At 39.1% G+C, this 26,477-nt stretch overlaps 1 protein-coding gene across 1 annotated transcript in view; it reads left to right on the top strand.

The window, feature by feature from the left end:
- Nucleotides 1–688: 688 nt before the first annotated feature.
- The window catches only part of nlrc5 (NLR family, CARD domain containing 5), a 34,229-nt gene continuing 8,440 nt past the window's right edge, over nucleotides 689–26,477 (top strand). Inside the window, exons 1-39 of the mRNA XM_068731951.1 lie at nucleotides 689–729; nucleotides 2,279–2,631; nucleotides 3,612–3,698; nucleotides 6,193–6,378; nucleotides 6,583–6,737; nucleotides 7,564–7,695; nucleotides 8,525–8,840; nucleotides 10,658–11,129; nucleotides 12,251–12,395; nucleotides 13,124–13,254; nucleotides 14,350–14,581; nucleotides 14,662–14,903; nucleotides 16,248–16,331; nucleotides 16,577–16,660; nucleotides 16,850–16,933; nucleotides 17,037–17,126; nucleotides 17,355–17,405; nucleotides 17,518–17,547; nucleotides 17,809–17,892; nucleotides 18,216–18,299; nucleotides 18,588–18,677; nucleotides 18,873–18,950; nucleotides 19,593–19,676; nucleotides 20,462–20,545; nucleotides 20,897–20,986; nucleotides 21,256–21,303; nucleotides 21,396–21,425; nucleotides 21,574–21,657; nucleotides 21,742–21,825; nucleotides 22,652–22,741; nucleotides 22,912–22,971; nucleotides 23,365–23,448; nucleotides 23,582–23,665; nucleotides 24,203–24,292; nucleotides 24,448–24,513; nucleotides 25,068–25,151; nucleotides 25,464–25,547; nucleotides 25,774–25,860; nucleotides 25,997–26,056. Coding sequence (XP_068588052.1) covers nucleotides 2,295–2,631; nucleotides 3,612–3,698; nucleotides 6,193–6,378; nucleotides 6,583–6,737; nucleotides 7,564–7,695; nucleotides 8,525–8,840; nucleotides 10,658–11,129; nucleotides 12,251–12,395; nucleotides 13,124–13,254; nucleotides 14,350–14,581; nucleotides 14,662–14,903; nucleotides 16,248–16,331; nucleotides 16,577–16,660; nucleotides 16,850–16,933; nucleotides 17,037–17,126; nucleotides 17,355–17,405; nucleotides 17,518–17,547; nucleotides 17,809–17,892; nucleotides 18,216–18,299; nucleotides 18,588–18,677; nucleotides 18,873–18,950; nucleotides 19,593–19,676; nucleotides 20,462–20,545; nucleotides 20,897–20,986; nucleotides 21,256–21,303; nucleotides 21,396–21,425; nucleotides 21,574–21,657; nucleotides 21,742–21,825; nucleotides 22,652–22,741; nucleotides 22,912–22,971; nucleotides 23,365–23,448; nucleotides 23,582–23,665; nucleotides 24,203–24,292; nucleotides 24,448–24,513; nucleotides 25,068–25,151; nucleotides 25,464–25,547; nucleotides 25,774–25,860; nucleotides 25,997–26,056 — 4,487 coding nt within the window. The 5' untranslated portion in view covers nucleotides 689–729; nucleotides 2,279–2,294. The remainder of the gene's footprint in view (nucleotides 730–2,278; nucleotides 2,632–3,611; nucleotides 3,699–6,192; nucleotides 6,379–6,582; nucleotides 6,738–7,563; nucleotides 7,696–8,524; nucleotides 8,841–10,657; nucleotides 11,130–12,250; nucleotides 12,396–13,123; nucleotides 13,255–14,349; nucleotides 14,582–14,661; nucleotides 14,904–16,247; nucleotides 16,332–16,576; nucleotides 16,661–16,849; nucleotides 16,934–17,036; nucleotides 17,127–17,354; nucleotides 17,406–17,517; nucleotides 17,548–17,808; nucleotides 17,893–18,215; nucleotides 18,300–18,587; nucleotides 18,678–18,872; nucleotides 18,951–19,592; nucleotides 19,677–20,461; nucleotides 20,546–20,896; nucleotides 20,987–21,255; nucleotides 21,304–21,395; nucleotides 21,426–21,573; nucleotides 21,658–21,741; nucleotides 21,826–22,651; nucleotides 22,742–22,911; nucleotides 22,972–23,364; nucleotides 23,449–23,581; nucleotides 23,666–24,202; nucleotides 24,293–24,447; nucleotides 24,514–25,067; nucleotides 25,152–25,463; nucleotides 25,548–25,773; nucleotides 25,861–25,996; nucleotides 26,057–26,477) is intronic.

The raw sequence follows: 26,477 nt of genomic DNA, 5'->3' as shown, positions 1-26,477 counted from the left end.
AACATTTTGAGCCATAGATCAAGAGTCTCCTCTACCTCTTGCAGTGGATGCTGATTAGACTGCGGCTCCTCAGCGAAACAGCAGATGGCGGACTGCCAGCAAGTGTTGAACATGTGCCTGACAGTGCAGCCCAGTTCTATTGCAAGCGTTGGCTTTTTGCACATACTGAATTAATCCTTTCGGATGCAGGATGTAACTCACACACATCTCGATCTCGTTGTAACACCCCCCCCCCCCCCCCCCCCCCCACACACACACACACACACACACACACATACACACACGTTTTTTTATTGATAAAATGACTAAAACATTAACACAAGACATTGAAAAGGATTCACTCAGAAACAAACCCAAAGGCAACCACAGCTGACCGAAGAGGAGACATTTTTAATGACATGTAGACATTTAAGTTATAGACAACAATACAGACGAACTATGTTAATAGTAACTGAACAGAAAAAGTAAGTCTGGAAATAATGGAGATGGAAAGACAAATGATGAAATATGAAAAAGAAAATACACAATTAATGTATTAAACTAGAATCCCGCATTTCTCATCAAAATTGTCGCCTAAACCTTAGGGGCATTCTGGTAGAAATCCCATGAGCGGTTCCCGCTGCTGCGCAAAAGTGAAACCAAAACTATATACGCAGCTCCCTTTGGTTTCGTTTTTAAATAAAAGATACTCCGGCTGCCGAGGCATGCAGTCTACGACAACAGTTGTTGGTGAGTGCTTTGTTTTTATTTATATCAGTATTATCTAACTTTTAAACGAATTGGAACTGCACCTTTTAGTGCAGCCTAGAGTCTGTGTCTGTAGGGCTGCAGGTGAAAGACTCATCACACTGCGATACTACAAATGATTTCAGGTCAGGTTTGAGGGACACTTCTTGTCCTTGTGAATTTTGTCCTACAATTCATTTACACTGAAGGCATCAAAAGCGTTATGGCCGTTCAAAACGAAAATAATTAAGTTTTTAAAAAAAATCATAAAAAGCAGCACTAAAAAGTACTGCGTAAAACTCACGTGCCTATTAGGCTGTATGTTGTCGGACATACGTACAACCTTGTCTGTTTCTGAATAGTGATCCATTGAATCTACTTAAATATGAATAGAAATAACAGAATCCTTTAATAGTAGCGCTTCATCTTCATTAAACATAATATAAAACGTCACCCCCATGAAAATAGACAATATTAGAAGGTGAGTGACATTCATGTAAAACCAACTAAGGCAAGTGTTTTAAACGTTTCCTGACTTATTGAAACAATAGGTCAGGGTATTCAATTAACATTCCAAAAGGTCCAGATTGAGAAAATCTCCTCGGGCAAAGGTCCGGAACATTACTTGCGCTATTTAGTGGCATATATATTCAAGAAGCCTAGTAGTAGTAACAACGTCTCTGTGTAGCCAACAACTGTCAAATCAAATAAAGAAAGTACACATCAATTATATTTTAACAATTATTATTCTCAGTTTTCACATTTAACTTGATGGATTATAAATAATACATAGAAATACATGTTCTTCTCATTTCAAGTAAAATAAGGGCTGGATTAAAGAATAACTGACAGAACAGAAAGCTTTTGAAAATGTGCATCTTAAAATAGAGTACTTAATTTTAGAAAAAATAATTTCACTGAATTGCCCTGCAGCTTTAAATTCAGTTCATTCAGGTGTGAAGTGATGTCAATCAAAAAAGCCACGATATTATATTTTTCTCATCTTCTAACAAGAGAAATGTGTGTGCAGCGACTTTATCTGTGGTTTTCCTATTCTCTCTGTTAACATCATAGTTGGTCATTGAATTCATGTGTTAGGATTCTGATCATATTGGGCTCTTAGGTTTATTTTCTTTGTCTTCATTTCAGATGTGAGTGGTTACGTTTGCTCAAAAGAGTTGTGCTTTGTCTCGTAGTAACGCTTCACATTACCGCTTTAATAATCGTCACGGCCTCTGAACATATGAGACATACTGGTTTTAAGCTGTCATTGTGAAGAAACCACCAATAAGAGTCTGGTCTCTCTGACCTCTTTTCTCTCTTTGAAGAACGTCATGTGAAATAACGTCTCTGACTCACGTAATAATTCTCCGCTGTCCGCCTATTAGTGACCCCTGCAATAAGTAATGTAGGTGGCTCCCCACTAGTTTACATAGGTGTTATCTTGTTTTGTTGCATATGTTTCCTCAGTCAAAGCTGTCTTTGATGTGTGGGCCTGTGTGGGAAATTGAATACATGTGCTTGTGTTCATGTTTGCTCATTTGTTTATCAGCTGATGGAGTCTGACCATGGATGAGGGGGTTGATCCCGGCGGCGAAAATGTGAACTCCGTCTTGGCTCAGGAATCCTCAGAACTGCTCTGTATCCTTAGCGGTCAGTCACCCGCAGTCATCATGCAATTGTGCCAGATGATGCCCAGTGGTGCCGGTTGGAACATCAACTTGGCCTCCAGTAGCCCCTCTGCAGCAGCAGCAGTAACGGAACACATCCAAGCCGTGTTGGAGTACTTCAGGGTGGCCAACGCTGCTGATTGCCGTGTCTTCCTTCAGAGCATGTGTATCCTGTGTGAGAACATCCCCATGCACCTGGAGTCCAGGCTCATGTCAGTGGCTGGATGTGAAAACAGTGAGTAGAGATATGACGCTCTGAGCTTTTCTATTGAGTGTTTACAGTTCGCTCTGTGAGAGCATCCTGAGTCACCTACAGTCCAGTAGTCAAATGGCCTAAGTCATGAAAGGTAATGCTTAGACACAAGGCAGGAATGATGTCAAATGAAATATAAGGTATTGTAAAGGGGTAATTTTGCAAAAATGACACAGGGCATGAATTGTGGCTGCATTTCTCTCTATGTACTGAAATGAAAGTGTTTAATGGAAAACCCCATCTATTGCAGCACAGACTGGGGTGTGGCCAGGAGAGCAACCACACAGTGCCACACAGTATTTCAAGAGTGCTGCATTTACAAAGACTCTTTGTTCCACAATAAACAAAATAAGAGACCAATCAATCCAATAGCAACATTCAACAGCGTAAATTAAATGCAATCTTCTTTTCGGCCTAACACTTCATTCCCAACGCAGTTATTGTTGACTTTGTGCTGCTGCTGTGTATTTGCCTATTGAACACAGCCAATGCAGCTCCCAAAATGAAAAGTGGCTGACCAGGAACGTGACACAACTTTGATACGGTGTAAGGCAGGTGATCCAGTAGTTTGTTGTGAAAGGTGTTTCTTCTACTGTTGTATCATTGTCTTTATTATTATTATTATTATGTCTATAGTGAAGCGCCCCGCAGCAGATAATGGCAAACCAAAAAGGAAAAGTGAAAGTAAAAGGCAACAGTGGGGAGAAGCAGCAACAATCAGCATACAGTATTTTCAGAAAATCGTATGACATTTGTTTCATTTTGGGAATCCCCGGCCTTTCCTTTTTTATTTAATTCATCACTAGATGATTTAGAAACTAAAAGTGAGAGCCTGAGAATAATGACAACACATGCAAGATTCTTGCAGCGCACTTGATAGCTTTAGTCATTTTGGATATTTTATAGTAATGCTGGTATTTTTTTATGTACTGTATGGTTTGTATGTTTTTTCTGCACTGTAGGTGTTTGGGAACATTCCAGTCCCAGTGTAACGGATGAGAAGTCGTCATCGCCGCCTTCAGAGCAGCTCATCAAACGCCCACGGATCGGTAGAACATGCATACACACAATGCTTCAACGTTGTTACATTGCAGCTACAAACTAACATGGCACCGTGTGGGTTGACAGGGCCAGAGAAAGAGACACTAATTCACAAATGTCATGAGTTACATAGAAGAAACTAGAAATCGACCGATAGTGGATTTCTAAAGGCCGATATGATTATGATATGATTTGGAGATGGAAAAACCTGTCAATTAATCTGCCGTTTTCCAACTGTCTCCCTCTTTAAATGGAGCTTCTGTTACTTCTGTTTTGTTTCCCGTTACATTGTTAAATGCCCATCTTACAAACTATTAATGTTTGTGCATATTCATGAAATGAAAGTGTGCAAATTCACTTCATAAATGGATAGTTACATGGCTGGATTATTTGGAAGAGAGAACGCCAAATTGCTAAGTAAGTTAAAGTATCATGGACAAAGAGCTTATAGTGTTGCGTTTTATATATATATCTATATATATATATATATATATATATAGATATATATAGATATGACTGCTTTCTTTTTTTATTTATACATCCTTAATGACAGATGTTAGGACCTGGATGCTTTTTGTATTCACTGCAGGCATTCATTTAAATCCAGTGAAATTTGTGAAGCGTAGTGGTTGCATATCATCTGATGTCAAAATCAGCAAAGAGATGAGGAGTTTTGTTTTTAAATGTAATTTTGAACTTAGCCATGTTGTTTCTAAAAAGGTGACTTTTCAGTATGAAACGTATCACTGTTCATTTGGACCACAAAGGTTAAGTCCACATTTTCTCTTCTTAGAGTTTTGATTGAGTGAAGAATCTCTTTCTTAAAAAAGTTATCTCTGATACATTGAAATACGTTAGTTTAAGTCTGTCAAGTGTTTATGGCTGGAGTACACAGCAGTAAAGTCTGGGCATGAAGCACTTGCTCTTCTTTGACAAAGTTATTTCTGAAGTAAGTGTTGCTTGCTACCAACATCAAGACGTAACCATAAAACACCTAGTAAAGTCCAAACTTAAAAGGTACAAGATGTTTGCATTCCACAGTAATGTTGGGTTAATTGAGAGACTAAACCAGGCATCTTTACTATGCTGCTTTTATTGAGTATCATATTACCAGGCTGAACCAGTTCTCATGTTCAGAGCTCAAGCAAAACCAGTTTACTCAGATGACCAACAGCCAACTCCCTCTGCATGAATTGCAAATGCCAAGCTGTTGATTTTTCTTTTTTTGGTGGATTTCTGTTTTGAAGTCATTTTATTTGCCAGACACACGCAGACCTTTTCAAACCAAATAATCTGTTTTCTTGTATTGCGACCTTTCTAAATGTTGATTGTTAGGTGTAGTAAAGTAACTTTGTTACATAACAGGAAGTTATCTGTTGAAACTGCAAATAGAAATATAAAAAAAATATTGAGACACAATATATTGTGTGTCTCAACTTTGCACTTCCTCAGGAAGATTGAGCCTCATTCCGAGAAGAAATATCTTCTTAAAACCCACTTAAGCCAGGCTCAGACCACAGGAGTTTTGGGCCGATATAACCCCAATTCACCCTTCCCAACAATCGAAGGATAAATCCAGTCCGGGACCTTGGTTGGTACCGATGTTCCGCCCAGATTATCTGATAGCGGGAGGGGTTTACAGATGAAGTCTTGAACCTCCCGAATTGTTTGCAGCCCCACAATTCGATAATTTCCATCATGTTTCATATTTCAGAGAATCTGGATGATAAGGGTTATGATTACGTAACAAGAGAGACAAGTCTGCTGCACGGAGACAAACGTGAAGGAAAGGTCCTTAATAAAAATGGCGACCGCGAAATCTACAGTGTAGGTGCGTTGGACAGCTAAGATGGAGGAAAGGCTTGTCTATATGTGGCAAAAATACGACTGCCTATTACAGCAAGTTCTCGCTCCCTGTCCATTTTGTTTCCATTCGTTTCCCAGTGAGGTCATGTGTGGTGCGTTGCTCTCTCCGGCACAATCGTCTTAATAATATCCTGTAATGTGTGGTGCCCAACTACTTTCAAATCCTGAAGTGTATGTATTTAAGGATTTGAGAGAAGAAAATCTGTGAAGATTCTGTGCGTGATGCAACCCATTTTCAAAATCGGTTGGGAATTCCAAACTCCTGTAGTCTGAGCCTGGCTTTACGCTGTTATCACGAAGATTCCTACATTCACCAAAGTTTTCTTATTCAGGATTTGTTCTTAGGTACAAACAGAATCTACGCACACTCAAGAGCACACTTATGCATTTGAGTGCTGAATTGTTGTGCAAAATTATTGGTTATGTCACTTTGCGAGATCAATAGGATTCATCATTATCAGAACACAGGTGAAACAGTTCTGTGGTTTAAGAAAACATCGTGAATCTGACGTAGACCTTTCTTAGAACCTCTCTCAAAAACAAGAAAAAGAAAATTAGAAAATCGGTGAATGAGGCCCAATAATTCTTATTCCTTCCTCTACAAATAATGTGTTTTATAATGTATTGTACACACAGATTACTGGACGCAGTACATTGCTGCAGTGACGCATTTACTGCAGAGGAGGTGGGAGCGACTCAGTGAGCGCCTGGTGAGTGAGGTCCAGCTGGAGAATGTGTGGGTCACGCTAAGAACGGCAAACAGAGCTAGGGACAGACCCGATCAAACCCCTGGATCAGCAGACAAAGGGGGCAGAACACCAGGTAGGATTGACTTCCTCTTCCTCTTTTTGTACATCAAAAATCTGCTGAATTTATTTGAAGTATTTCAAAATATACTTCAATGTGGTACATGAAAAAATAAAATGGGTGATAACGGAGGTGGGGACACTCAACCTAGATAGAAATACGTCTCTTACAGTACAATTTGGTCATATATACACAACGGTTTTTTTTCACTAAACTCAGAGCCTGATGGAGATTATGGGTCTATGGATTCCAGAGTGACTTTGGAGACCTTCCTCCAGGGATGTGCAGGGAAGGTGACAGTTCTCGTTGGCCCGGCTGGATCAGGAAAAACTCTGCTGATGTCTTGTTTAGGACAACAGTGGGCACATGGGCTAGTAAGTTTACATTTTTGTCATCAGCATTCAATATTTTTTTTTGTACATATTTTCGTCATAATCTGTGATATTATGTGCCAATTTACTGGATTGAATTGGAACAGGATTTATCACATTATTATTATTACTACGAAGAGAGATATTTGGGTAATATAAAAAATTATTAGATTTTTATTTGTGCAATCCAACTCTTGAGTCAGGTGAAACATTGGGCTAAATGTCACCTGGAAACTATTTCTGACTGAGTGTGAAAAACGGTTTGTAGCTCCAGAGAGAGCTGTGTGAAGTCTGATAAATTGCCTCAAGTTATGTCACGGGCATCTAAAGGGTGTTTAAATCCTTTCCAAACCTTTTTATCACAGTAAAAATACATTTAAAGGTTCCCTTTGGAGTGGAGTTAAGTTTTGATCAGACTTAGCTGAATGTATACATTTAAATGTAAGCTTGCTTCAGGCTAAAGCTATAGCTGTATTCATTTTAGACCAGCACTCTATATCAAAGATACTCTAACCTCAAGCTGAGATGAGGAGCGAGCTAAAGAAGTCAGGTAAACTCACTTCTTTTTTTTACTCCAAACTCCCAGTTCTTTTCATTTTACAAACTCGTAGTCGCCAGTGTCAGCCAATTTCGCACAGCCCCCTCTGAGGCCACAAAATACTTCTTTTCACATATGCAGTAGTACTCCACAAAACCTGTAAACAGACTTTGATGTGTACAATTGGTGGAGTCCCCCTTTAACTGTTCCTCCTCTGCTTGGTTCATTCTCTTATTTTGTCTTTAGTTCGTTATCTTACTGTTTCTGTTTCTATCCCCTTCGCTCTTAAAGGGCCCTATCCCTTCATCTTACCTCTTTGTGCTGCTGGAGTTTCGTCAGCTCAACGTACTGTCCCAACCTCTCTCCCTGTCTGAGCTGCTATTCCAACATTACGTCCACATGCAAGAGGGTGACCACAACAAGGTATGCAGGTAGCAATACTAGAACAGTGCTTTCATTTGTCAGGACTTTTCTGATGTTAAATTTGAAAGTAAGGTCATAAGGGGCTGTATTCATGAACCTGAGTGGTGCCAAGAACCGGTCCTGATACTAAAATATACATTTCTAAAAATGTCCACTTGAATTTAAAATGAATCTAGAAGAGCACAGACCTCCGTTTCTATAAGTGTAAAATAAGGCGTGAATCCGCACCATGATTCTGATCTGCTCCAAAGTTCAGTGGGTTCTTCCTTGGCCTGTGCTATACCCATCCACCACATTTTTAATGAAAATCTGACCTGTAGTTTTTTCTGTAATCCTGCTGTCAAACAAACATACAAATAGAATCGAAAACATAACTTCCTTGGCGGAGGTAAATAAACATCTTATAAAGGAAAGAACTGTATAGTTTTGTAAGCAGAGAAAAAAGGAGATGAGAGCAAGAAAAAAGTTATTCAGACTGAATTACAGGAGTCATGTAGTAGAGTGCTACAGACAAGGACATAGGTATCAATCTATACCTATGTATAATTGGTGATGGTGCCTTAAATATTATTGGTTTCCATTAGTAGTACAGTCAGAGGACTTCTGTAAAGAGACTTTAGAGAGTAGAGGGTTGATTATATATACTCAACATGTGCACCATTTAAAGACTGTATTTTAAGCCATGTGTTCCTAGGATTTTGTCTTGAAAAGGCAAGTAGACCACACACAGTGTAACAAACAAATAATAGCCTCAAATGTTGCAAGGTGAACTAATACTTTTCCACTGTTGTTCGGATATTCCTTATCTATATTTCTGTGTTCTGAGCAGGAAGCCATTGTGGATTACCTCCTTTCCAATCCAGAGCAAAGCTGTTGGGTGCTGGATGGCTATGACGAGTTTCACAGCAAATTCTCCAAACAAGACGTGAAGATAGAGCTATTGGACCCAGAAAAGCCTTTGCCTGTAGCAGACCTCATATCAGGGCTGTTAAATCGTCAGCTTCTCCCAGGATGCACTGTGATGGTCACCTGTCGTGTACGCGATGTCCTTGATTTGGAAGGCATATCAGATAAAGTCGGGCAGCTGCTGGGTTGGGACTGCCATGAGATCAAGGAGTATGTGGATAACTTTTTTGGTAAAAAAGGTAAAAACATATATTTGCTGTTCTGCATTGAGATGAATCTACATTTATCTATCTATATGCTTAATTTATAGAGATAGACCAATTTAATATATACTGCAGTTTCTTTGAGTGCAGGTTGGGTTCATAGTTTGAGGTCCATCCATCCATTATCTATTCCCAAACTGGTGCACATACCACTTGTGATACGCAAGCTCCTGTTTGGTGGTATGCAAGAGTCTTGCTAAAAGACCTAGCAATTACATTGAAACTGGTCCAAGTCCTTAAATTAAAACCTAAAAATATATTTAATTGAATATCATTTTAATACAGACAACAGTTATTCATTGCATATTTACATCAAATTACAATGATATAGAAATTATTTGTTAATCATTTCAGTATTTTAGAAAATAAATTTGGTTGCACGTAACGTCCGACATATCAGGAACTAGTAGCGCTAGCTGTTGCAATGACTTGAACAGTCATTGATTAAAGCATCAAAATGAAAAGATGTTACCAGGCTAGCTACATCAATCTGGGATTTACTGTCACAAGGCCAGAGGAACAGTAGAGGCTGTAAATAGGCAACGTTTTTTTGCATTTCAATTTGTATTCGACCAAACGCACCAACACAAGGGGAAGTGGCTCTTTCATTGTTACATTGTTGATATCTGCGATGAGAAGTGGTAATTAGGAAGTTTGGTTTGATACATAGAGGTACATGGTCCTAAAAGTTTGGGAGCCTCTGACATTGGGCGAGAGGCGGGGCACACTCTGGACAGGTCAGTAGTCAATCTGATAAAGGGCTGACATATTGGCTGACATATTTTTTCATACTTTCTCCTATTTTCTCATATGAACTCCGGACGTCGTATTCTTCTGGTTTCGTGCCAGTGATATGGAAACGTCATCAACATGGCAGCTTTATTCACACATGGCCTCAGTTGGACATTACGCAGACTTTGTTCTAGGGAGCTGCCAGAGTAAAGTCGGAATAATGTCCGGTCTAAATGATTTGGACATTTGCATTGTCACATACAGCTTCTCTGGGTAATAACTACATAAGTTCAGGGTTGCAGTGCATGTGTAAAAGGGACTAAAGAGACAGGCAACCACTCACACTTACATTCACACCTACGGACTATTAAACTAACCTGCATTTTATCTGGACTGTGGGAGGAAGCCACAGGTCTCGCAGGAAACCTACAATACATAAACCTAAAACTTGATTTATCAATACATGCATCACCGTGCCGCCCCTAGTTTGGCAAACTGTAGCTTAATGATGTAACTGTATACTATATGCTGAGTTTTACAGTATTGTTGTTGTTTGGGTCACTTGGTTCGTGTTCAGTAATTATTTTCTACCGAAGAAAATTGCTTTTGTATAATACTTCTAAGTCCCTTCAAAACATTTCAACATATCAAAGCTAGTTCGGAAACAATTGATTTAGGTTGAACTCATATAATGCAATTTCCTTTGCATTTTGAAATTGTCCTTGCACACACACACACACACACACACACACACACACACACACACACACACACACACATGTGTTTTAAGTTATTGCAGTTGACCTCTGCCCAGCTTGAAGTCAAGCTGAGCTACAGCATGCTAGGTATTACATAAAATCCCTAAACTTCATGTAATTATCAAAACAAGAATCATAATGGGCAATAAAACAAACAGGAGTGTCTGAGATATGCCAATCAAGACCTGTCTGAACACGCCCACACAGTTATAGAAGAGGTCTGATAAAGCAAAATAACAACACATGTGTGGGTCTACCTTTCATTTCCATGGGCTTAAACTAATATATTTCTCAACTGCAAAGGTCACTCAGCAAACAGAGCTCTTGGGGTGCAGGCAGCAGAACTCCTTCTTTCCAGTCGACACCTACTCGCCATGTCATCCCTCCCTGCTCTCTGCAACATCTGCTGCATCTGTCTGGAGCATTTGCTGCTGCAAAGTAGACACTCAGGAAGAACGCAGATACCTAAAGAAAGAGGAAGTGAGACAAGGAGAAAAGCTGGAGAAAAGGAAGAAAAAGGAGTACAGGTTCCACGTGGAGGAAGAGGAGAAGAGGGCAGTAGAGGAGGAAGTTCTGTGCAAAGGGAAGATCAAGGCGGAGGAAGTGAAGACGTAATGATGGATGGAACAAACAGAGCCCAGCTACCTCTCACACAAGCCCAGATACCCTCCACCCGCACCCAGGTTTACCTAAATGTTATCGGTGCCTTTCTGAGCCATGGCCTTGATACAAGAGGAAACAGTGACGATTTGAATACCATGAGACTTCCACAGAGGTGAAGGCTGAGTAGACAACTGACATATTAGCACAATTTTACTGCACTGACACACCATACAAAACATATAATTTCAATGAATTCATGAATGTTAAGTCAGAGCTTCTTCATAAACCATTTAGCGCAAGGTATTTCATATTTTAATGGTAGACTTAGTTCTTACTCACACAGGCTCCGCCCTCTACTAGACTCTATGGGTGATACTCTCCTCCAGTCATGTATTAATCCACTGAAATTTGTTGCCATTTGCCATTTAGAGTAAATTTGACAATAGCTACCATGTGATTGACAGGTCGCTACCGCTACCAGAGCCGTATACAGCATCTCTCTGCACTCCTCCGCAGTCCAAATATGGTCACTTCCGTTCACTGGTTGCAAAAAGCCAAGATGGCGATGGCCGTATTCCAGGATGGCGACGGAAAAAAGGCAGAACTTCAAGGCTTCAAAACTGCAGTTCACAAACGAATGGGTGACGTCACAATGACTGAGTCCACTTCTTATATAGAGTCTATGGTTTTATCAGAATGGATGGACAGGAAACTAAGACTGGATAATTTATCCAGCTCTGCAGTCTCCCTCCTCCATTTATGGGCTTCAAGGAGGTGAATCTATCCTTTCAGAAGGAGATGTGTTATCTCTTAGCAGAGATCCACAATCAGTCACAGAAACAGGCTGTATCTGTCATCTCCATTCACAACACACAGAAAGGGTTTTGCTCCGCGTGCTTCCTCGTTCCCAAGAAGTTACGAGATTTCAGACCCATTTTGGATCTACTTATTTCTAAACCAGTGCATTGCCCGCAAGATGTTCGGTATGTTAATCAGCAAACGGTTTTGCCATTCTCAGCTTTGCCTTGGTACAGGGATACCTTTAACAGATGTGTTGACATGGTGCTTCAGCTGCTGTCAGTGGGTGAAGGCGTGCTTGTGATTGGAGGAGATTATTACCCATACTGTTCAGTAGAGGGAACTCCCTGTGCTGATAGAACTAGGGTTACAATATTGTAACCTTCATTCATTTTCCCCAGTTTTCACTTTTATGTGATCTTTGATCAGTACTAATGCAGCATATATTTGTTATTCGTTTTCATGTTATCATTTGTTTTCTCCCTCTTTGTGCAGTATTCTGAGTCAGCATCGATCTAAGTTGTGCGAGCTGAGTCAGCTGGCCTGGAACAGCTTAGAGGACAGCAAGATCCTCTTCATGGAAGAAGACATTTCTCAGGATGTTTTGGAGTTTTCAATCAGGACAGGGCTCTTCTCACAGGTCAGACTTGGCTATACAGTATGCGTGAATGTTCTCTACATAGCTGGGGGTAGTCATATTCAGATTGTCCCATCATCAATCAGCCTGTGACATTGCCATTACCCGGTTCGATAGCAGGGGGTGAGGGGGCATGGACAGCAATGAAAATGTAGTTTTTGAAAGCCTTAACGTCAACAAATATAGACTGAAGCAGAATATTTTGTTATAAAAATATTTTTTGGAAAACAGACAAACATTTTTTGGGAAATTATTACATCTATCACTGTCATAAAAAAACATTTTGAACTGAGACGATTACAGAGGAGGACTGAGCGCCGCTTCGCTCGCTATGTGTGTGTAGAAAAAGCGAGCCAAATATTGTATTATAACAACCCTCTCCTGGCTAAAGTCCCCATGGTTGGAATATCTGCTCCTCTGTGTAGCACGAACAACCATAGTTAGAGCCTCTGTGGGCATATACAAGTGATGCAACAGGAGCAGCGCATTCAAAGTTGTGGCTAAAAATGTAAAACGTGTTATAGGTTTGAGTTCTGTCGTCACAATGCTACATTAATAACCACAGCTACAGCTACATTTCTAAACTGGTATTATTTTTTTGCCTTGCTTGCAGAATGGGTACCCTGATATTCATTGTTTCCAGAGGATGAGTTGAAATAACTTTGGTGTAGCTGAAAACCTTTGGTCTTCGGTAGTGACATAATAAATACTATGTTTGTGCATGTCATCAGGTGGAGCTCAGACGTGAGGATGGGATGCTTGTCAACTCCTACAGCTTCACTCATCTGACTTTACAGGAGTTTTTGGCTGCACTCAGAATCATGACAAGTTCTGATGTTAGTGACACGCAGCTCAAGAAGAGGTAGGTAACTGAGTTCAGTGAAGCCAAATGGAACGGTGCTTGGTCCTGTACATGGAATCAATAATAATTACAATTAACTACAACTGTTGTTTTATTTAGTTTGTACCTGTTGACAGAATCACCAAATTACCAAATAAACGATTCACTGAAAAATGGATCCGTAGCATGTACTGTATGGCCCCATTTTCTTTACTTTGTTAAGCTTTGCATTTCTTCCTTTGAATGAAACTTGATCTATTTACACTTGTCCACCAGGAAAATTCCAACTTGTTTATGCAGTGTGTCCACTGTCACCGAACTAGAACCATGTAACCTAAGCTTGATAAATCAACACACACACACACACACACACACACACACACACACACACACACACACACACACACACATACCTAAAACTCACCTTAATCAATTATCTGGATAACGACACAAGGTGCAGAGTAGTATAGAAATTTAGCATATAATGTAACACTTTGCCAGTAACATATCAGGAATAACCCAGCCAGGGAACAAGATGGACAGTGTAAATTGAGCACAATATGACCTTTCTCCCTATAAGGAGTCCAGGAATTCACTGTTGCATGGTTCAGTGACAGTCGAGGAGGCTCGGGGGGCCAGCAGAGGTTGGGGTCACTGACAGCAGACGTCAAACACCAGGAGGCAAACACCTAATAAAAGCCTTTCTGTTAACGGCCACATTATAAATTAAATGAATGGTGTGTTTCTTTCTGCATATTATTGTCAGATTGCGAGAGTGTGCTGTTTCCACTTCACCAGTCAATTGAAAGACAAATCGGCAGGACTAACCGACTAGCTTGAAGTCTATACTTCATTTAATCAGAACTTTTAAACACACAACATGAATCGTTTTTTTTTAACTGCAAAAGTGTGTTGTTTTTACCAATGATTGTTACTAAAACCCTATTTATATCCCTGTAAACACACATTTTAAGTTGCTTATAACCAGTTATTTCTTCGTGAGCTCCTTGTGATACCAGAGAACACAAAATCCACATTAGGAGCAACTGTCATAACTTGTCCTCTGTAGCTGCACATGCTGACTTTGCTCTATCTTTTCCCCCACTGCTCTCTCAGATTCAGTCTGAGAACTCGCTGGACGACCAAGTCAGACCAGAGGACAGTCTTTACTGACTCCCTGCATTTGTTTGTATGTGGTCTGGCCTCCCCATACTGCACTCCAGCCTTAGTTCAATTAGCCAGGACCCCTGGTGGAACAGCAGGTCAAAGTTGGGTCCAAAAAAGACAAACCCTTGTTCTGAAACTGCTAAAAAACTTTTGTCACAACAACACCCTGACTGGACCAAAGGTGAATTCTGACAAATGTATAATTTAACTTTTAACCCTGCTCTTTCCTTACTGATCCTTCCTTCTCACATATCTTCCCAGATATTGGAGCTTTGTCACTGTGTTCAGGAGAGCCAGGACCACCAACTAGCTAAGCAGGTTGTGGGTACGAGACCCACCTTGGAGCTGCGCAACATCCGGCTACTACCTAATGATATTGATGCTCTGGCTTTTGTAGTTAACTCAGTAGGTGATCATGGCATTGGATTGGACTTTGGAGCATGCTCAATGGAGACTGAGTGTTTAGATGTCCTGCCCAGGTGTCAGTACATTTACTACCTCAGGTAAGTCCACACAAATACTCACACAAGCAAAACATACATGGAATCAGCACACACCTACACACCCACACGAAAAATCTGACATATTTTAATTTTAATTTAAAATAGCTTCAGAGGCTAAATTTGCTCTAAATTCATATTATATGGACCCTTGGGGGATTTTCACATTAATAGACGTCACTAGTTATGTAAAGTGTTAACAGTCAAAATGTTATCACCTAGCATTCGGGCATGCAAGGCTAGGAACTATTTTTATGTCCAAAGGCATAGTGCACTTGAGCAGTTTGTAACTGCCCTTGTAACATTATGTAAATGGCTCTGAGCACTGAGGCGAAGGGTGTTGAGCTTTTAAGAATCTGAAAACCTATGTTTGGCTTCCGGACGTTTAGAGAGCAGTTGAACAGCAGTGGTGAGTGTGGCTTTGCCGTCAGCATTCCTCAGCTGATTGGCCACCTGTCCCACATACTGTGAATCTAACTGAAGCTCTTTATTTCCTGCTGTGTTCCCAGGGTTGGCTAAGTCTCTTTCCATTGAGTTGTTTTTTTTTGTGTGTCAATACATTCATTATTAAAACATTTGCTCATTCCTGTGCCCCATCCCTTCACCACAGCACACAGACATATTCCGCAACCTCTCAACTTAAACCTTAAATACCAACATTCCGTCATAGCTTCTAGTACATATACAGAAATTTATTTTTCAACAGAGATAACTACAGCTCTATTTTTTGTGTGTCGTAATCAAGTTTGCCCCATATCTTCTTCATCAAATTTCATGGGTTGCCATTTGATATTGTACATTATTTATTCTGGCGTGCAACATGACAGTAGTTCTCTACACATTGTTTTATTGAAGATGAGAGCTTAGTTTGCCAGTTAATTAATATAAATGTGTTGTTGCTGTCAACATTAATAGTATAAACTCTTTGAGCATTTGTAAATCTTCCAATATAGATATTTGGGGTTCCTGTGTAATTATGTTCTGTAGTGTTTTTGACATTACCTTCTCTTTATAAATATAGTTCAAAAATAAATTCAAGTGTGTGCACTTCCAAAACGTGTAAATAAGATCCCCATAATCTGATATTACATGAGTCTATGTTTGGTATTAACCAGACATTTTTGAGACTTTTGTCACAGATTTTCCCATTCTTGCACTGATATCCATCCAACGTATTTTTCCCATTTATGTTTGTGCTGTGCAGAGTTGTAGTTCATTTTGTTGTTCATAGTATTATATAATGTTGATCTGAATCCCATTTGGTGATGGAGTCTTTGCATCTCAGTTCCAATACAACATGAAGCTTTGGTTGCTAAATCTTTAATTTCACTGTTTGTGTGCCTTCAGTTTTCGTGGCCGCAAGTATGGCGACAAGTTCGCTGAGAAGTTGTCCTACATTTTGCCAAAATTCACAACCCTGCGGAAACTAGAGTAAGTTTATTTTTTTGCACGTCTTCTTCCTACTCTGTTCTCTTTTCCACAATCTTTTGAATCTCTCTTTAATTCGTACAAAGCTTATCAAGAGTGGTGTAGGTTGTTTACCTTCTCCAGACTATACACACATGAATGTAATTGCCTTTGAAATACTATAAGGGATGTAGTAAAAATCAGCACTTAACACCTTCACAACAGTGCGTGGCTGATTTTTTAAATGTTTTGGTCTTTATCCTCTTAAGGTTTTGTGGTGCCAGTCTGACTGCCACAGGAGCGGCTAGTTTGGCCTCTGCTCTACCGAGCTGTCCAGACGTCACTGAAATCAAGTATATTTGCTTCAACATAATTTACCCGCTACATCAAATAACATGTCTTCTGACAGTTCTATTGAGGCAATATGTGAACAGATTATTGTGTGTCTGACTAGATTGGGTTGTACCTCCTTATACTTAATGTAATGGGGAAATAGTTTGGGTGCAGCTCTAATCTTTAACACCATTCTCTTTGCATTGCAGCCTGAGTGACAACAATCTGAAAGACGGAGGGATCAAACACGTAGCTGATATTTTTACCAAACAACCAAGACTGGTTTTGGTGAAGTAAGTCCTTACTGCCAATGAGGTGCTTTTTTTCAATAACCCCAATATCTCAAGATTTGTACAGATTTGTAGCCGATTCCCTGTGTGTCTGCGCACCTTGCAGGTTGGGTCGAAACAACACCTCTCTGGAAGCAGTGAACTATCTCATCTGGAAAATGTCTTCGTTCTTGAGCATCCAGCAGGTTCATGCAGAGTATGAACACACCCATGCACACACACACACACACACACACACACACACACACACACACACACACACACACGCACATACAGTTCACAATTTCACATTTTCTCAGTCACATGCAACCTTGAGTCTTACAAACTTACTCTATAGACCTCGAAGCGACTAAGTGAAAGAACATCAAAAAGTAAGCAAGCATTCATTGTTATACAGCTGTTTGTGTGTGTTTTGTTTTTGCAGTGGGATGAAGGAATTGACAGTCACTTTCTCTCAGAACTCTGACTTGAACAGGTGAGGTTAATGTTAGCTAAACATAATGAGTAAATACAAACCATACAGTGTGTCATCAAATGAATACTGCAGATAGTGAAATTCTGCCTTATGTATGCTTTCCCCTCTGCAGCCATAAAACTAAGTCTGAACCAACAATCTGGTAAGACAATAGACAATAACACCCTTGTCATAAAAACACTTTCCAGATCTTTACTAGCATAGGCAGTTTCCTTGAAGAACTTTGCTCCTCCTTTGAACAAGGTGCTTGAACCTTGACTTATTATTAGCATTGATTTTTACAGTCTTGGCCAGAAACAACCTCTGAATCAATGACAGATCAGTCAGTTTAATTCATGTGCTGAATTTGTTTGTCCGTTTGTTGTTGACATGTTTTAATCTTGTGCTACAATTTGTTCTCCAGCTTGTTGAACCAGAAATGGAGCAAACCTGTTATGCAAAAACTTGCAAAGTCATTGGCACATTGCTCCGCCTTGTCTGTCCTGGAGTGAGTAACCCTAAATACACCACTTAAAATTCAGGATGCTCCTTACCAATGATGCAACATACCAAAACAGAATAATGCAGTACTGAGTACAATAACAACGGCCAGTTATTGACGTATTGTTTTACCCTTGTTCCTGGTTCAACTAAACACATCAGTAATTACAATCAGGCATTCAATGTTGGTATAGAAGTTTTTATTATTTTTTATTTGAGCCATCACTTCCTATTTTTCCATCAGAGCAGGGTTCACCACAACTGACATTTTGGATGTTATCATCAGACAGTCCGCACTCATTTGGCACTGCGTGTGTGTTTATTTCCTAGTATTTCTGGAGGCCACATGGATGTTGACACTCTGAGGATGCTGACTCAGTCTTTGCCGAAGTTCAACGTCACCAAAAAGATCATGTAAGACTAGACTCATACTAAACTACCTGTGACAAAGCACAACAGTGACATAAAAGCTACATATAATCTGCATATGTCTGATATTTACTACTTTTTCTATACAAAATTCCATATTGTTATATTATTTCACCTAGCTATCCAAAGCGTAGCATGAATACACTACTGCTACTACTACTACTTAATAAACTACTTAATATGTTGTGGTTAAGTATGAAAAAAACAGTGCTCAGCATCCATAAAAATTGAACAGCAGCGGTTTGTTGACGTTCAGATGTCTTTTCCTGTCAGTGCGAATGACAGCTGCTTAACAGTGGAGGGTTTGGTGATTCTGACCGCTCTGCTGTCTGATTGTCCTGCTGTGGTGGAGCTTCATATCAGGTAGGGACAATACAAATACACACACCTTTAAACATACTGTACTAACAAATGCATGATTATGGTTACTCACAGTTAGACAGGACCATCATGTCAATTTTCTGCATCACTGTGTAAAACATTCAGCAACATTTAACATTGTAGTGGTTAGCCTCAATTTTATATTAATTGAATACTGTATTTTTTGTAATGTTTCAGACTACAGAGTCCTGTTCAGGTGTCCATCGTGTTTTCTGGAGGGAGAGAAAAAACACATGAAGTATCTAAACTGCTCTGGTATGTGTTAAATACTTAGAGCGCCATACACCTGCAATTCTCTGGTTCTCTGCCTTCAGACCTTTGTTGCATTTTTTGGCTTAGAGTTAATGTAGAAGAAAAATTGTTTTTATTTGTTCAGAAAGGAGCGATGTTCTTACCTTGCTGAATTTTGTTGCAATGTCGCGAGAATCTAGGAATCACATATCACACAAAAACCCATCTCGTCAGGCTTCATGTAATCAGCAAACTGCGAGGAGCTACAGGCAGCTACGGGCTTGGCTTAGGTGTGTTTATGAGACGACACAGACAGGCGACGGGACGACAGTAGCAGCTCCTGAAGAGGTTAGCGTAGAGGCTGCAATAGCATCAGTTATATCAGAAGGGGAAATATTTCCATAGTAAATGACGAGCAAAGAACAACACCGAAGGCTTTTCACGACGGATAAGCTGTTTTCAGTTCCAGTTTCCAATGACGGCTCCTCAGCCAGTTCTGTGTAACAAACCATCTGACGGGTTCAGGTTAGCCGTGTTCAGGTTTGTTCGTAATGCAGCTATAGTTAAGAGAGATGGCAGTGATAGTTCATCTTAGAGATCCCCTTCAGACATGTAAACGTCCGTAAACGAGGATGATGTTAATCCGGACACTGTTTCCTCTTTCAGCCTCAGCTGCTGTGATCTGCTGCCGACTCATCTGGAGAGAGTGTGGAGGAGTTTGGGAACCTCCTCTGATCTCACTTTGCTGGAGTAAGATACACAAAAAAGAATCCACTTACTTGTCATTGTTCCTTGGATGCTAAAGCAGGATCACTGCTGACATTCAGCATACATTTAGTAGTAGTAGTAGATATAGTGGTAATAGTGATATGGTATTGTAGTGATATAGTGATAATCTGTATGCACACTGTTGAAACAAAAAAAATTATGCATCTCTAGTTTATAGTTATTAATGACAGTGGAATGTTTAACCTAGTCACTGTGCCTTTCTAGCAATCATCATGTGTCTCCATGGTAAATTCAGGTGTGGCCATGAATCATTATGCATTGATATTTTTATGATCTTTTGCACTGTTTGTATTTTACCTTTAGGTTACCTAAAAGGAGAGTTACGATTTTGTGAAGTGAGGTTGTTTGAGGTACTCATTCATAGTCAGTGTGTAACCTTCAGAAGATGGCAGTCGGCAGGCCCACAGTTTGGAGAAACAGACAGGAGTACCAGCACAAGAGCAAAGCAATGCTTTGCTGTGGACGGGGGTTAGGTTGGCCTTTCTTTTAGGTGACTAAGGTACGTTTTGCTGCTGCTCCCATCCACAGCAGTACATTGCTTTGCTTCCATGCTGGTCCTCCCGTCTATTTCTTAACACTGGCGGTGTGCCAACATTTATCAACTGTTGGTAATACACTTACTCTGGAAAAGTACTTCTTACAACCTCACTTCAAAACATTCAAACTATAACGTTCTTTTTGGCAGCTACCCATGTTGTACCCTTTTTTGTCTCTGACATTATTTTAATCCCACATTCTCGTCTCAGTCTGTCCAGTAACCGTTTAGGCAACAAAGGTCTGAGGAAAATGTTGGACGTCCTGCCCTGTCTTAGTAGCATCCAGGAAATAAAGTAAGACTTTCACTAAAAGTGATAACAAAAGATGCATACAAAAAAACATTAGAAGTTTTCTGGGGATCTTTATAGCAATCATCCAATATAAGGTTGCAAGATATGCATTTGATAAGAATGAGTGGCTTGTATTGAGATTACATTTTTTTATTTTATTGGGTTTTAAATGAAAGATGAGACTGTTGGTTGGTTATTTGGCAAAGGCTGGACTGTTATTTTGTCAGCAAACTAAATATGTCAGCACTGGCATCTGCTGCGTTTACCTCAGGGCATTATTCGGTATGAATGGCTTATTTGGAGTGAAAATATGTCCTTCCCCCTGGCTCATTGTTTTTGTTATGTGCTTTACAGTGCCAGCAACAATGGGATTGGCATGGAAGGGGTAGTGATGCTGGCTGGTGCTTTGTGCTCCCATTACAACTTAACACAAATCCACATCAGGTATTCTTTGTTGTACATTTGAGACATTTAATGGTTTTATTACAGCAGCAACACAGTGAGCACCTGTTTCACCAACATGGCGAGTTGCCAGTTAGACAAATGCTATTTAACAGCTCATTTGTGTCTGTTTATAAAATAGAAGTATAGACAGTATATTATAGTAATTTGCATAGAAATGAATTGCTTGAAGGTAAAACGGGGTTATTTACTATAAACTTGTGTTAAAATGTGCAGTTTGTGAATCTGATAGTGTCCTATTGTTTTAATAGGGATGGAGACAGAGAGCAGGTGATCCTGAAGTTCTGCCCTGACAAAAGGTAAAAAAATCTGAAATCCTCCACACATCTGGATACCGCTGTCTGCTTTTTCATGAGTCAGTAAATAAACTAATTATATGCCCATTTTTTAGGGATGACAAACAGCAGAAAAAGATGTTCAGGTACAGTAAGCTGATAAAGAGTTTGAGGAAAAACACACATTTGACTTTCTTAAAATACAAAAAGTGATAACTTTATGTATTTTAACAAGTGATAACTTTAAAATTAGTTTATTAAAAAAAACCAAATGAATCTTCCTTAATGCTGTAGGATAAACAACAGCAGCCTCCTACCATCCAATATAACCACACTATGTAGACGATTGGTCCAGTGTCGCTCCCATTTGGAGTTAGAGTGAGTTGGATTAATATATATCCACACATTGTTATTTCATGATCATGAACAGGTAGACATTGATATACTGTTATTTTGTGGCAGTTTGTCTCACAGCTCACTGACAGACAAGGCTATCGAGAATCTGCTGAAGGTCCTGCCCAAGATGACGTCACTGCAGAGACTCAAGTGAGACGTACACACATGCATGAATTAATTAGTGTGGATGGTTTGGAAGACAGAAAAATAATATGTGGAAATCTGTTGCAGCGATTACAAAACCGAGCACCGTGTCACTTCACCAGTGTGAAATGGTGTAGTGGCATAACATAATGTAGTATTTTAACAGCATGAAGCGTTAATGACCACCACGGTATTTCATTTGAATAGGAAAACACCTTTAGGCCTAGAATGAACCAAAAGGGGTATCCTAGGTGTCAATGCTGAGGCTTTTGAAAAGGGCTTTATTCTAATTGTGCTAAGTCTACTGGTAACTTCACCACACAATTGACAGTTTTAAAGCTGTCATGTTTCTAATTATGTAGGGTTATAGGAGTGCCCTAAAAATGGATAAATCTATAAAAGAATGGGAAAATGATTGTGGAAATAAAAAGAGGAATAGATAAAATACTCAAGTAAATAAAAAATGTGGAGATATAATACAAATATATATATATATATATAAAAGATTAATTTCAGGCACTTTCATTTTTTTTCCACTTTTACATATTCTTTCATTTATTTCTGTATATTTAAAAATATTTTATTTACTTCTTTATTTTCTTATTTATTCGTCTTTATATTACTACTATATAAAACTGCTTTTGTTTACTTATTCTGTTACAGATGTTTTATTTTTTTATGGCACTCCTATGACATATATTAACACTTGTTATTACTCTAGTTAATTTAAAATATGACCTTTAAAGATTGAACCCAGCATTTATCTCTTGTACTATTATTAATTACCACCTTCACATTTCATTTGAATCAACTCTATCCTGTTTTTCTTTAGTGTCAGCCACAGCATCACATCCACAGCTGGAGCACTGATGTTGGTCGGATGTTTGACGGTCAGCCAGCGAGTCACCTCAGTGGAGCTCAGGTACGATTTGTTTTGAGCTTCTTTTTTTTTTGGTATCCAGGCAGTCTGTTCTGTTATGGCTACAATTAATATGAGTAATTATATGAAATTGTCCCTGCAAGAAATGTATACTTTTTTTTATCTGTCACTGATAATGTTTTTGTGAAATACTGCTTCAACCTCTTCTTCAGGCCTCTGACTGAATCCTTCATCCAGTTTGACAGTGTGAAAGCAGAACAAGTCAGCTGCAGGTCTGTGATAAGCAATTGACTTGTGTGCTGATATACAAACTGTTTGCTTTTCAGATTGCTCAGTTAATCACTTGTCCAAGCATTCATTGTACATACAGGATATCAAATCTAGCTTCCTCTTTGCAGCAAATCTACAATTTCTCAAACTGTAAATTTTCATTCTTTTTATTTTTATTTTATTCCCTCATATTTTGTGTTTGAGAGGAAAATACACTGCCAGCTTTACATTTTGTTGTCTAAACTTCTAAACTGAAACAACTTTTTAAAGCAACACATAATGTCAACCACTGAGACTCACCAAAAAAGAAGAAATTGCCAGAAGAACAACTGATTGATTATCTTGTTATGAAATGTTAGTTTGAAGGACTTCTCACTGACTCTCTGTGCACACAGGTTAACTCACTGTAGCCTGAAAGGGGACAACTTGGAGAGACTGCTCGAGATCCTACAGCAGGGTCCTCAACTGTCTGACCTGGAGTACGTGCCATACACAAACCCGGTCTTACTCATACATTAGCTAACAGACATCTACTTTCCATAAATACCGGCACCAGTGCTTACTTACACTCTATTGGTGTGGATGCTGAGTTATCCTTTCTTTTGACTGCAGTTTATCAAGTAACCAACTGGAAGATGAAGGAGTGAAGCATTTTGTGGATTGTCTACAAAAGCTTAAAATCACCGGCTATGTAAAGTAAGATACGTTATGTAAAATATTGATTTTGACCATTTTCAGTTCTATATTCATTTGTATTCAACAAATCAAACATGGTGACCTACTTTTTTACTGAAGAGATTGTTAGAAATAGAAAAAGACGGGAAATTCAGTAATCCCTGTTACATTCATTTAGACATGCAACTAGACCTGTGGTGTAGAATGCTACAAAATAATACTAAGTAAAGAATTCATTTAATAGATTAGAGCCTGATCGACATATGTCTGTTTAGCCAGATAGCTAAATAGAATATGCAGATTATTAACTAATATTTTTATGTTTTTATCCTTCTATTTCTCCAATAATTGTGATTGTTTTTAGTATTTATATTATATTTTTGATGTATACAATAATGTTTACTGTTCCAAATTGAATCTTGTATATTCATTTTCATTGTTACTGTCGTATAGCTATTGTTGCTTTGATCACAGAGTTCATTGTAGTAATAGTAACATCACACATAATAGTAAATGGGATAAATCTAGAATAACACTTTAATGTGTCCTCATGCACAGTTTGAGCAACAATGGCCTGACGCAGCAGGGGCTGTTGGATGTGTCCAGCACACTGTGTACCTGTGACAACGTCTCTGGTGTAGAAGTCAGGTAGGACTGTGCATTGTAGAAATGAGTGAACAAAGGACTAAAATTAAAAAGAATGCAATTAAATGAATTGTGGAAAGCACAAACAACTGTAAGATGTAACAACGTATTCTTCCCTGTCTGTCTCTTTGTCCATGAACTCAAATTTCTGCCCGTAGTTTGGGAGCAGAGGAGAGGTGTCTCATCTGGTTTACACAACATGAAGGTTGTGTAAAAACGCTGAGGTAGGATAAGAATCCATAATTAGAACAGTACAAGTAACAAGCAAGTCACTGTGCAGAGGCTTTCCATTTGATCGATGAAGTGGGGTTGTATGAGATACTTATCCATAGTCAGTGTATTACCTATGGTGGATAGCGGTGGGCACACTCCCTGTTTGGGGAGTCCTTTGAAAAAAACAGTAATTTTACCTGCTTTTACATTGCTTTACTTCCACGCTAGTATGCCGAGTCGGAAACTAGTCTGTTTCTCTAAACTCGGGACGTGCAAACAGCCGTTTTCTTTAGGTAACTGTGGATGAGACCTCATACAACCTCACTTTATAAAATCCAAACCATCCCTTTAACCTCATTTGTTGCACAGCATGTGATATTATATTTCAGATACTGTACATCTGAAGTATCAGGTTTCTTTCTTTATTTGGTATCTGAAAAGGTCGATTAATGGCTTCAGTGCACATTACGTTCTTCCGTTAGGCAGTATACACCTTTTGAAAAGTCTTCATGTGTGTTTTGATTCTTTGTTCTCTCCCCTCCGATCTTTTCTGCCTCACTGCCAGTGTCACAGATAGTGGTTTGGGACGTGACCATCTGGTCAGATTAGCAGAGATTGTGTCTATCAGTCCCAGTCCAACCAAACTAGAGTAAGTACACCTCCATCTTCAGACCATTCTACACTGCAGCTCTCATCATATGAAAAGCTGCTCTACAACTTCAGCTTTTAAGGAATTTTTGAAAAGACATTTACATAAAAATGTAATTGTTTAAATGAAAAATTCTTTGTCTTGAAAAAGAATTACTGGACTTGTTAAGTGTTGTTGATGACTGAGAACGTGTTGCATTTTTTTTTATTATTATTGACATTTTCTTATATTAATAGAAATGATCAGTAGGACATCTGATTTGTGTGTCTCAGGTTGTCCAGTTTATTTTACTACTCTGAGGTTTGTCCACAGGTTGAAGAACAATTTGCTGCAGTCGCTTTGGATTGAAGACTTTGTTAAACTGTTAAACAGCAGTCAGAGAGGATTCAACGTCAGGTAAGAAGGAGTACAGTATATGGGAATATTTTTTATGTAGCTTGATTCTTCCACTTCAACACTAGCGATTTATTAATAACCTGAGAGCAAGTTGTGACTGTATACCCTCTCTAATCTTTTTAGCTTTGCTTTTTCTCAGCATAATGTGTTTCTGACTAAATAGTTGAACGAACTGGTGTAATTGTTAAAATACTAAGCTGTATCACACTTGCTTCTTTCTTGCCAGTATTGAGGAACGTTGGATCAGATCTGAGGAAGCTGTTAGTTTGTTGTGCCGCTGTCTGGATCTCAGCAGCAACATACACACTATCAGGTTAGATATGCAAATGCATACGAGTAAACACACGTAAAACACATATTCAAACATTTAAACTCACTTTAGAATGCCCACATCACCATATGTCTGTTTGCGTGTTTAACTAACAGTACTATATGCATTTACTTTGCAGGGTTCACCACACCACGCTACATCTGTCTTTGATGAAGTCCACTGAACTGACCTCAGTCAGGTGATATATTTAGATTACATATTTAAATAAAGTACCCTCCCACTCCCAATATGTGTTTAGCTTATTGTTTCTTCGCTCGATTGTTGAATGAATGCTGTCTATGCAGAGTGTGACGTGACACACATTCATCTTTTGAAGTGGGAATGTTTTCCTGTGCTTAACTTAAAGTTCAGAGCAGCAGGATTTCGATACATCACAACTAAGAAACTTGAATTTTCCTGTGCACAAACACTGAGAATGGACTATTCAGTGAAGTAGGAGACATCTTATATATGTCTGGTGGGGAGGTCGTTGATCTGATTGATCTACAGTTGACTTGTTTTTGTGTTTTTAGTGATGACTTTGCAGATTTGGGCACTTTTTTTCCTTCACTTGCTCTATACTAAATATCGGATAGCAAAGCTAATACCTAGCAGTGATG

Source organism: Cebidichthys violaceus, unplaced genomic scaffold (assembly GCF_023349555.1).
Source record: "Cebidichthys violaceus isolate CVI_PGR_0920_01 unplaced genomic scaffold, fCebVio1.0.p SCAF_55, whole genome shotgun sequence".
Lineage (NCBI taxonomy): Eukaryota > Metazoa > Chordata > Actinopteri > Perciformes > Stichaeidae > Cebidichthys > Cebidichthys violaceus.
The sequence above is the reverse complement of the archived record's forward strand: the minus strand, read 5'-3'. Positions and strand labels throughout refer to the sequence as shown.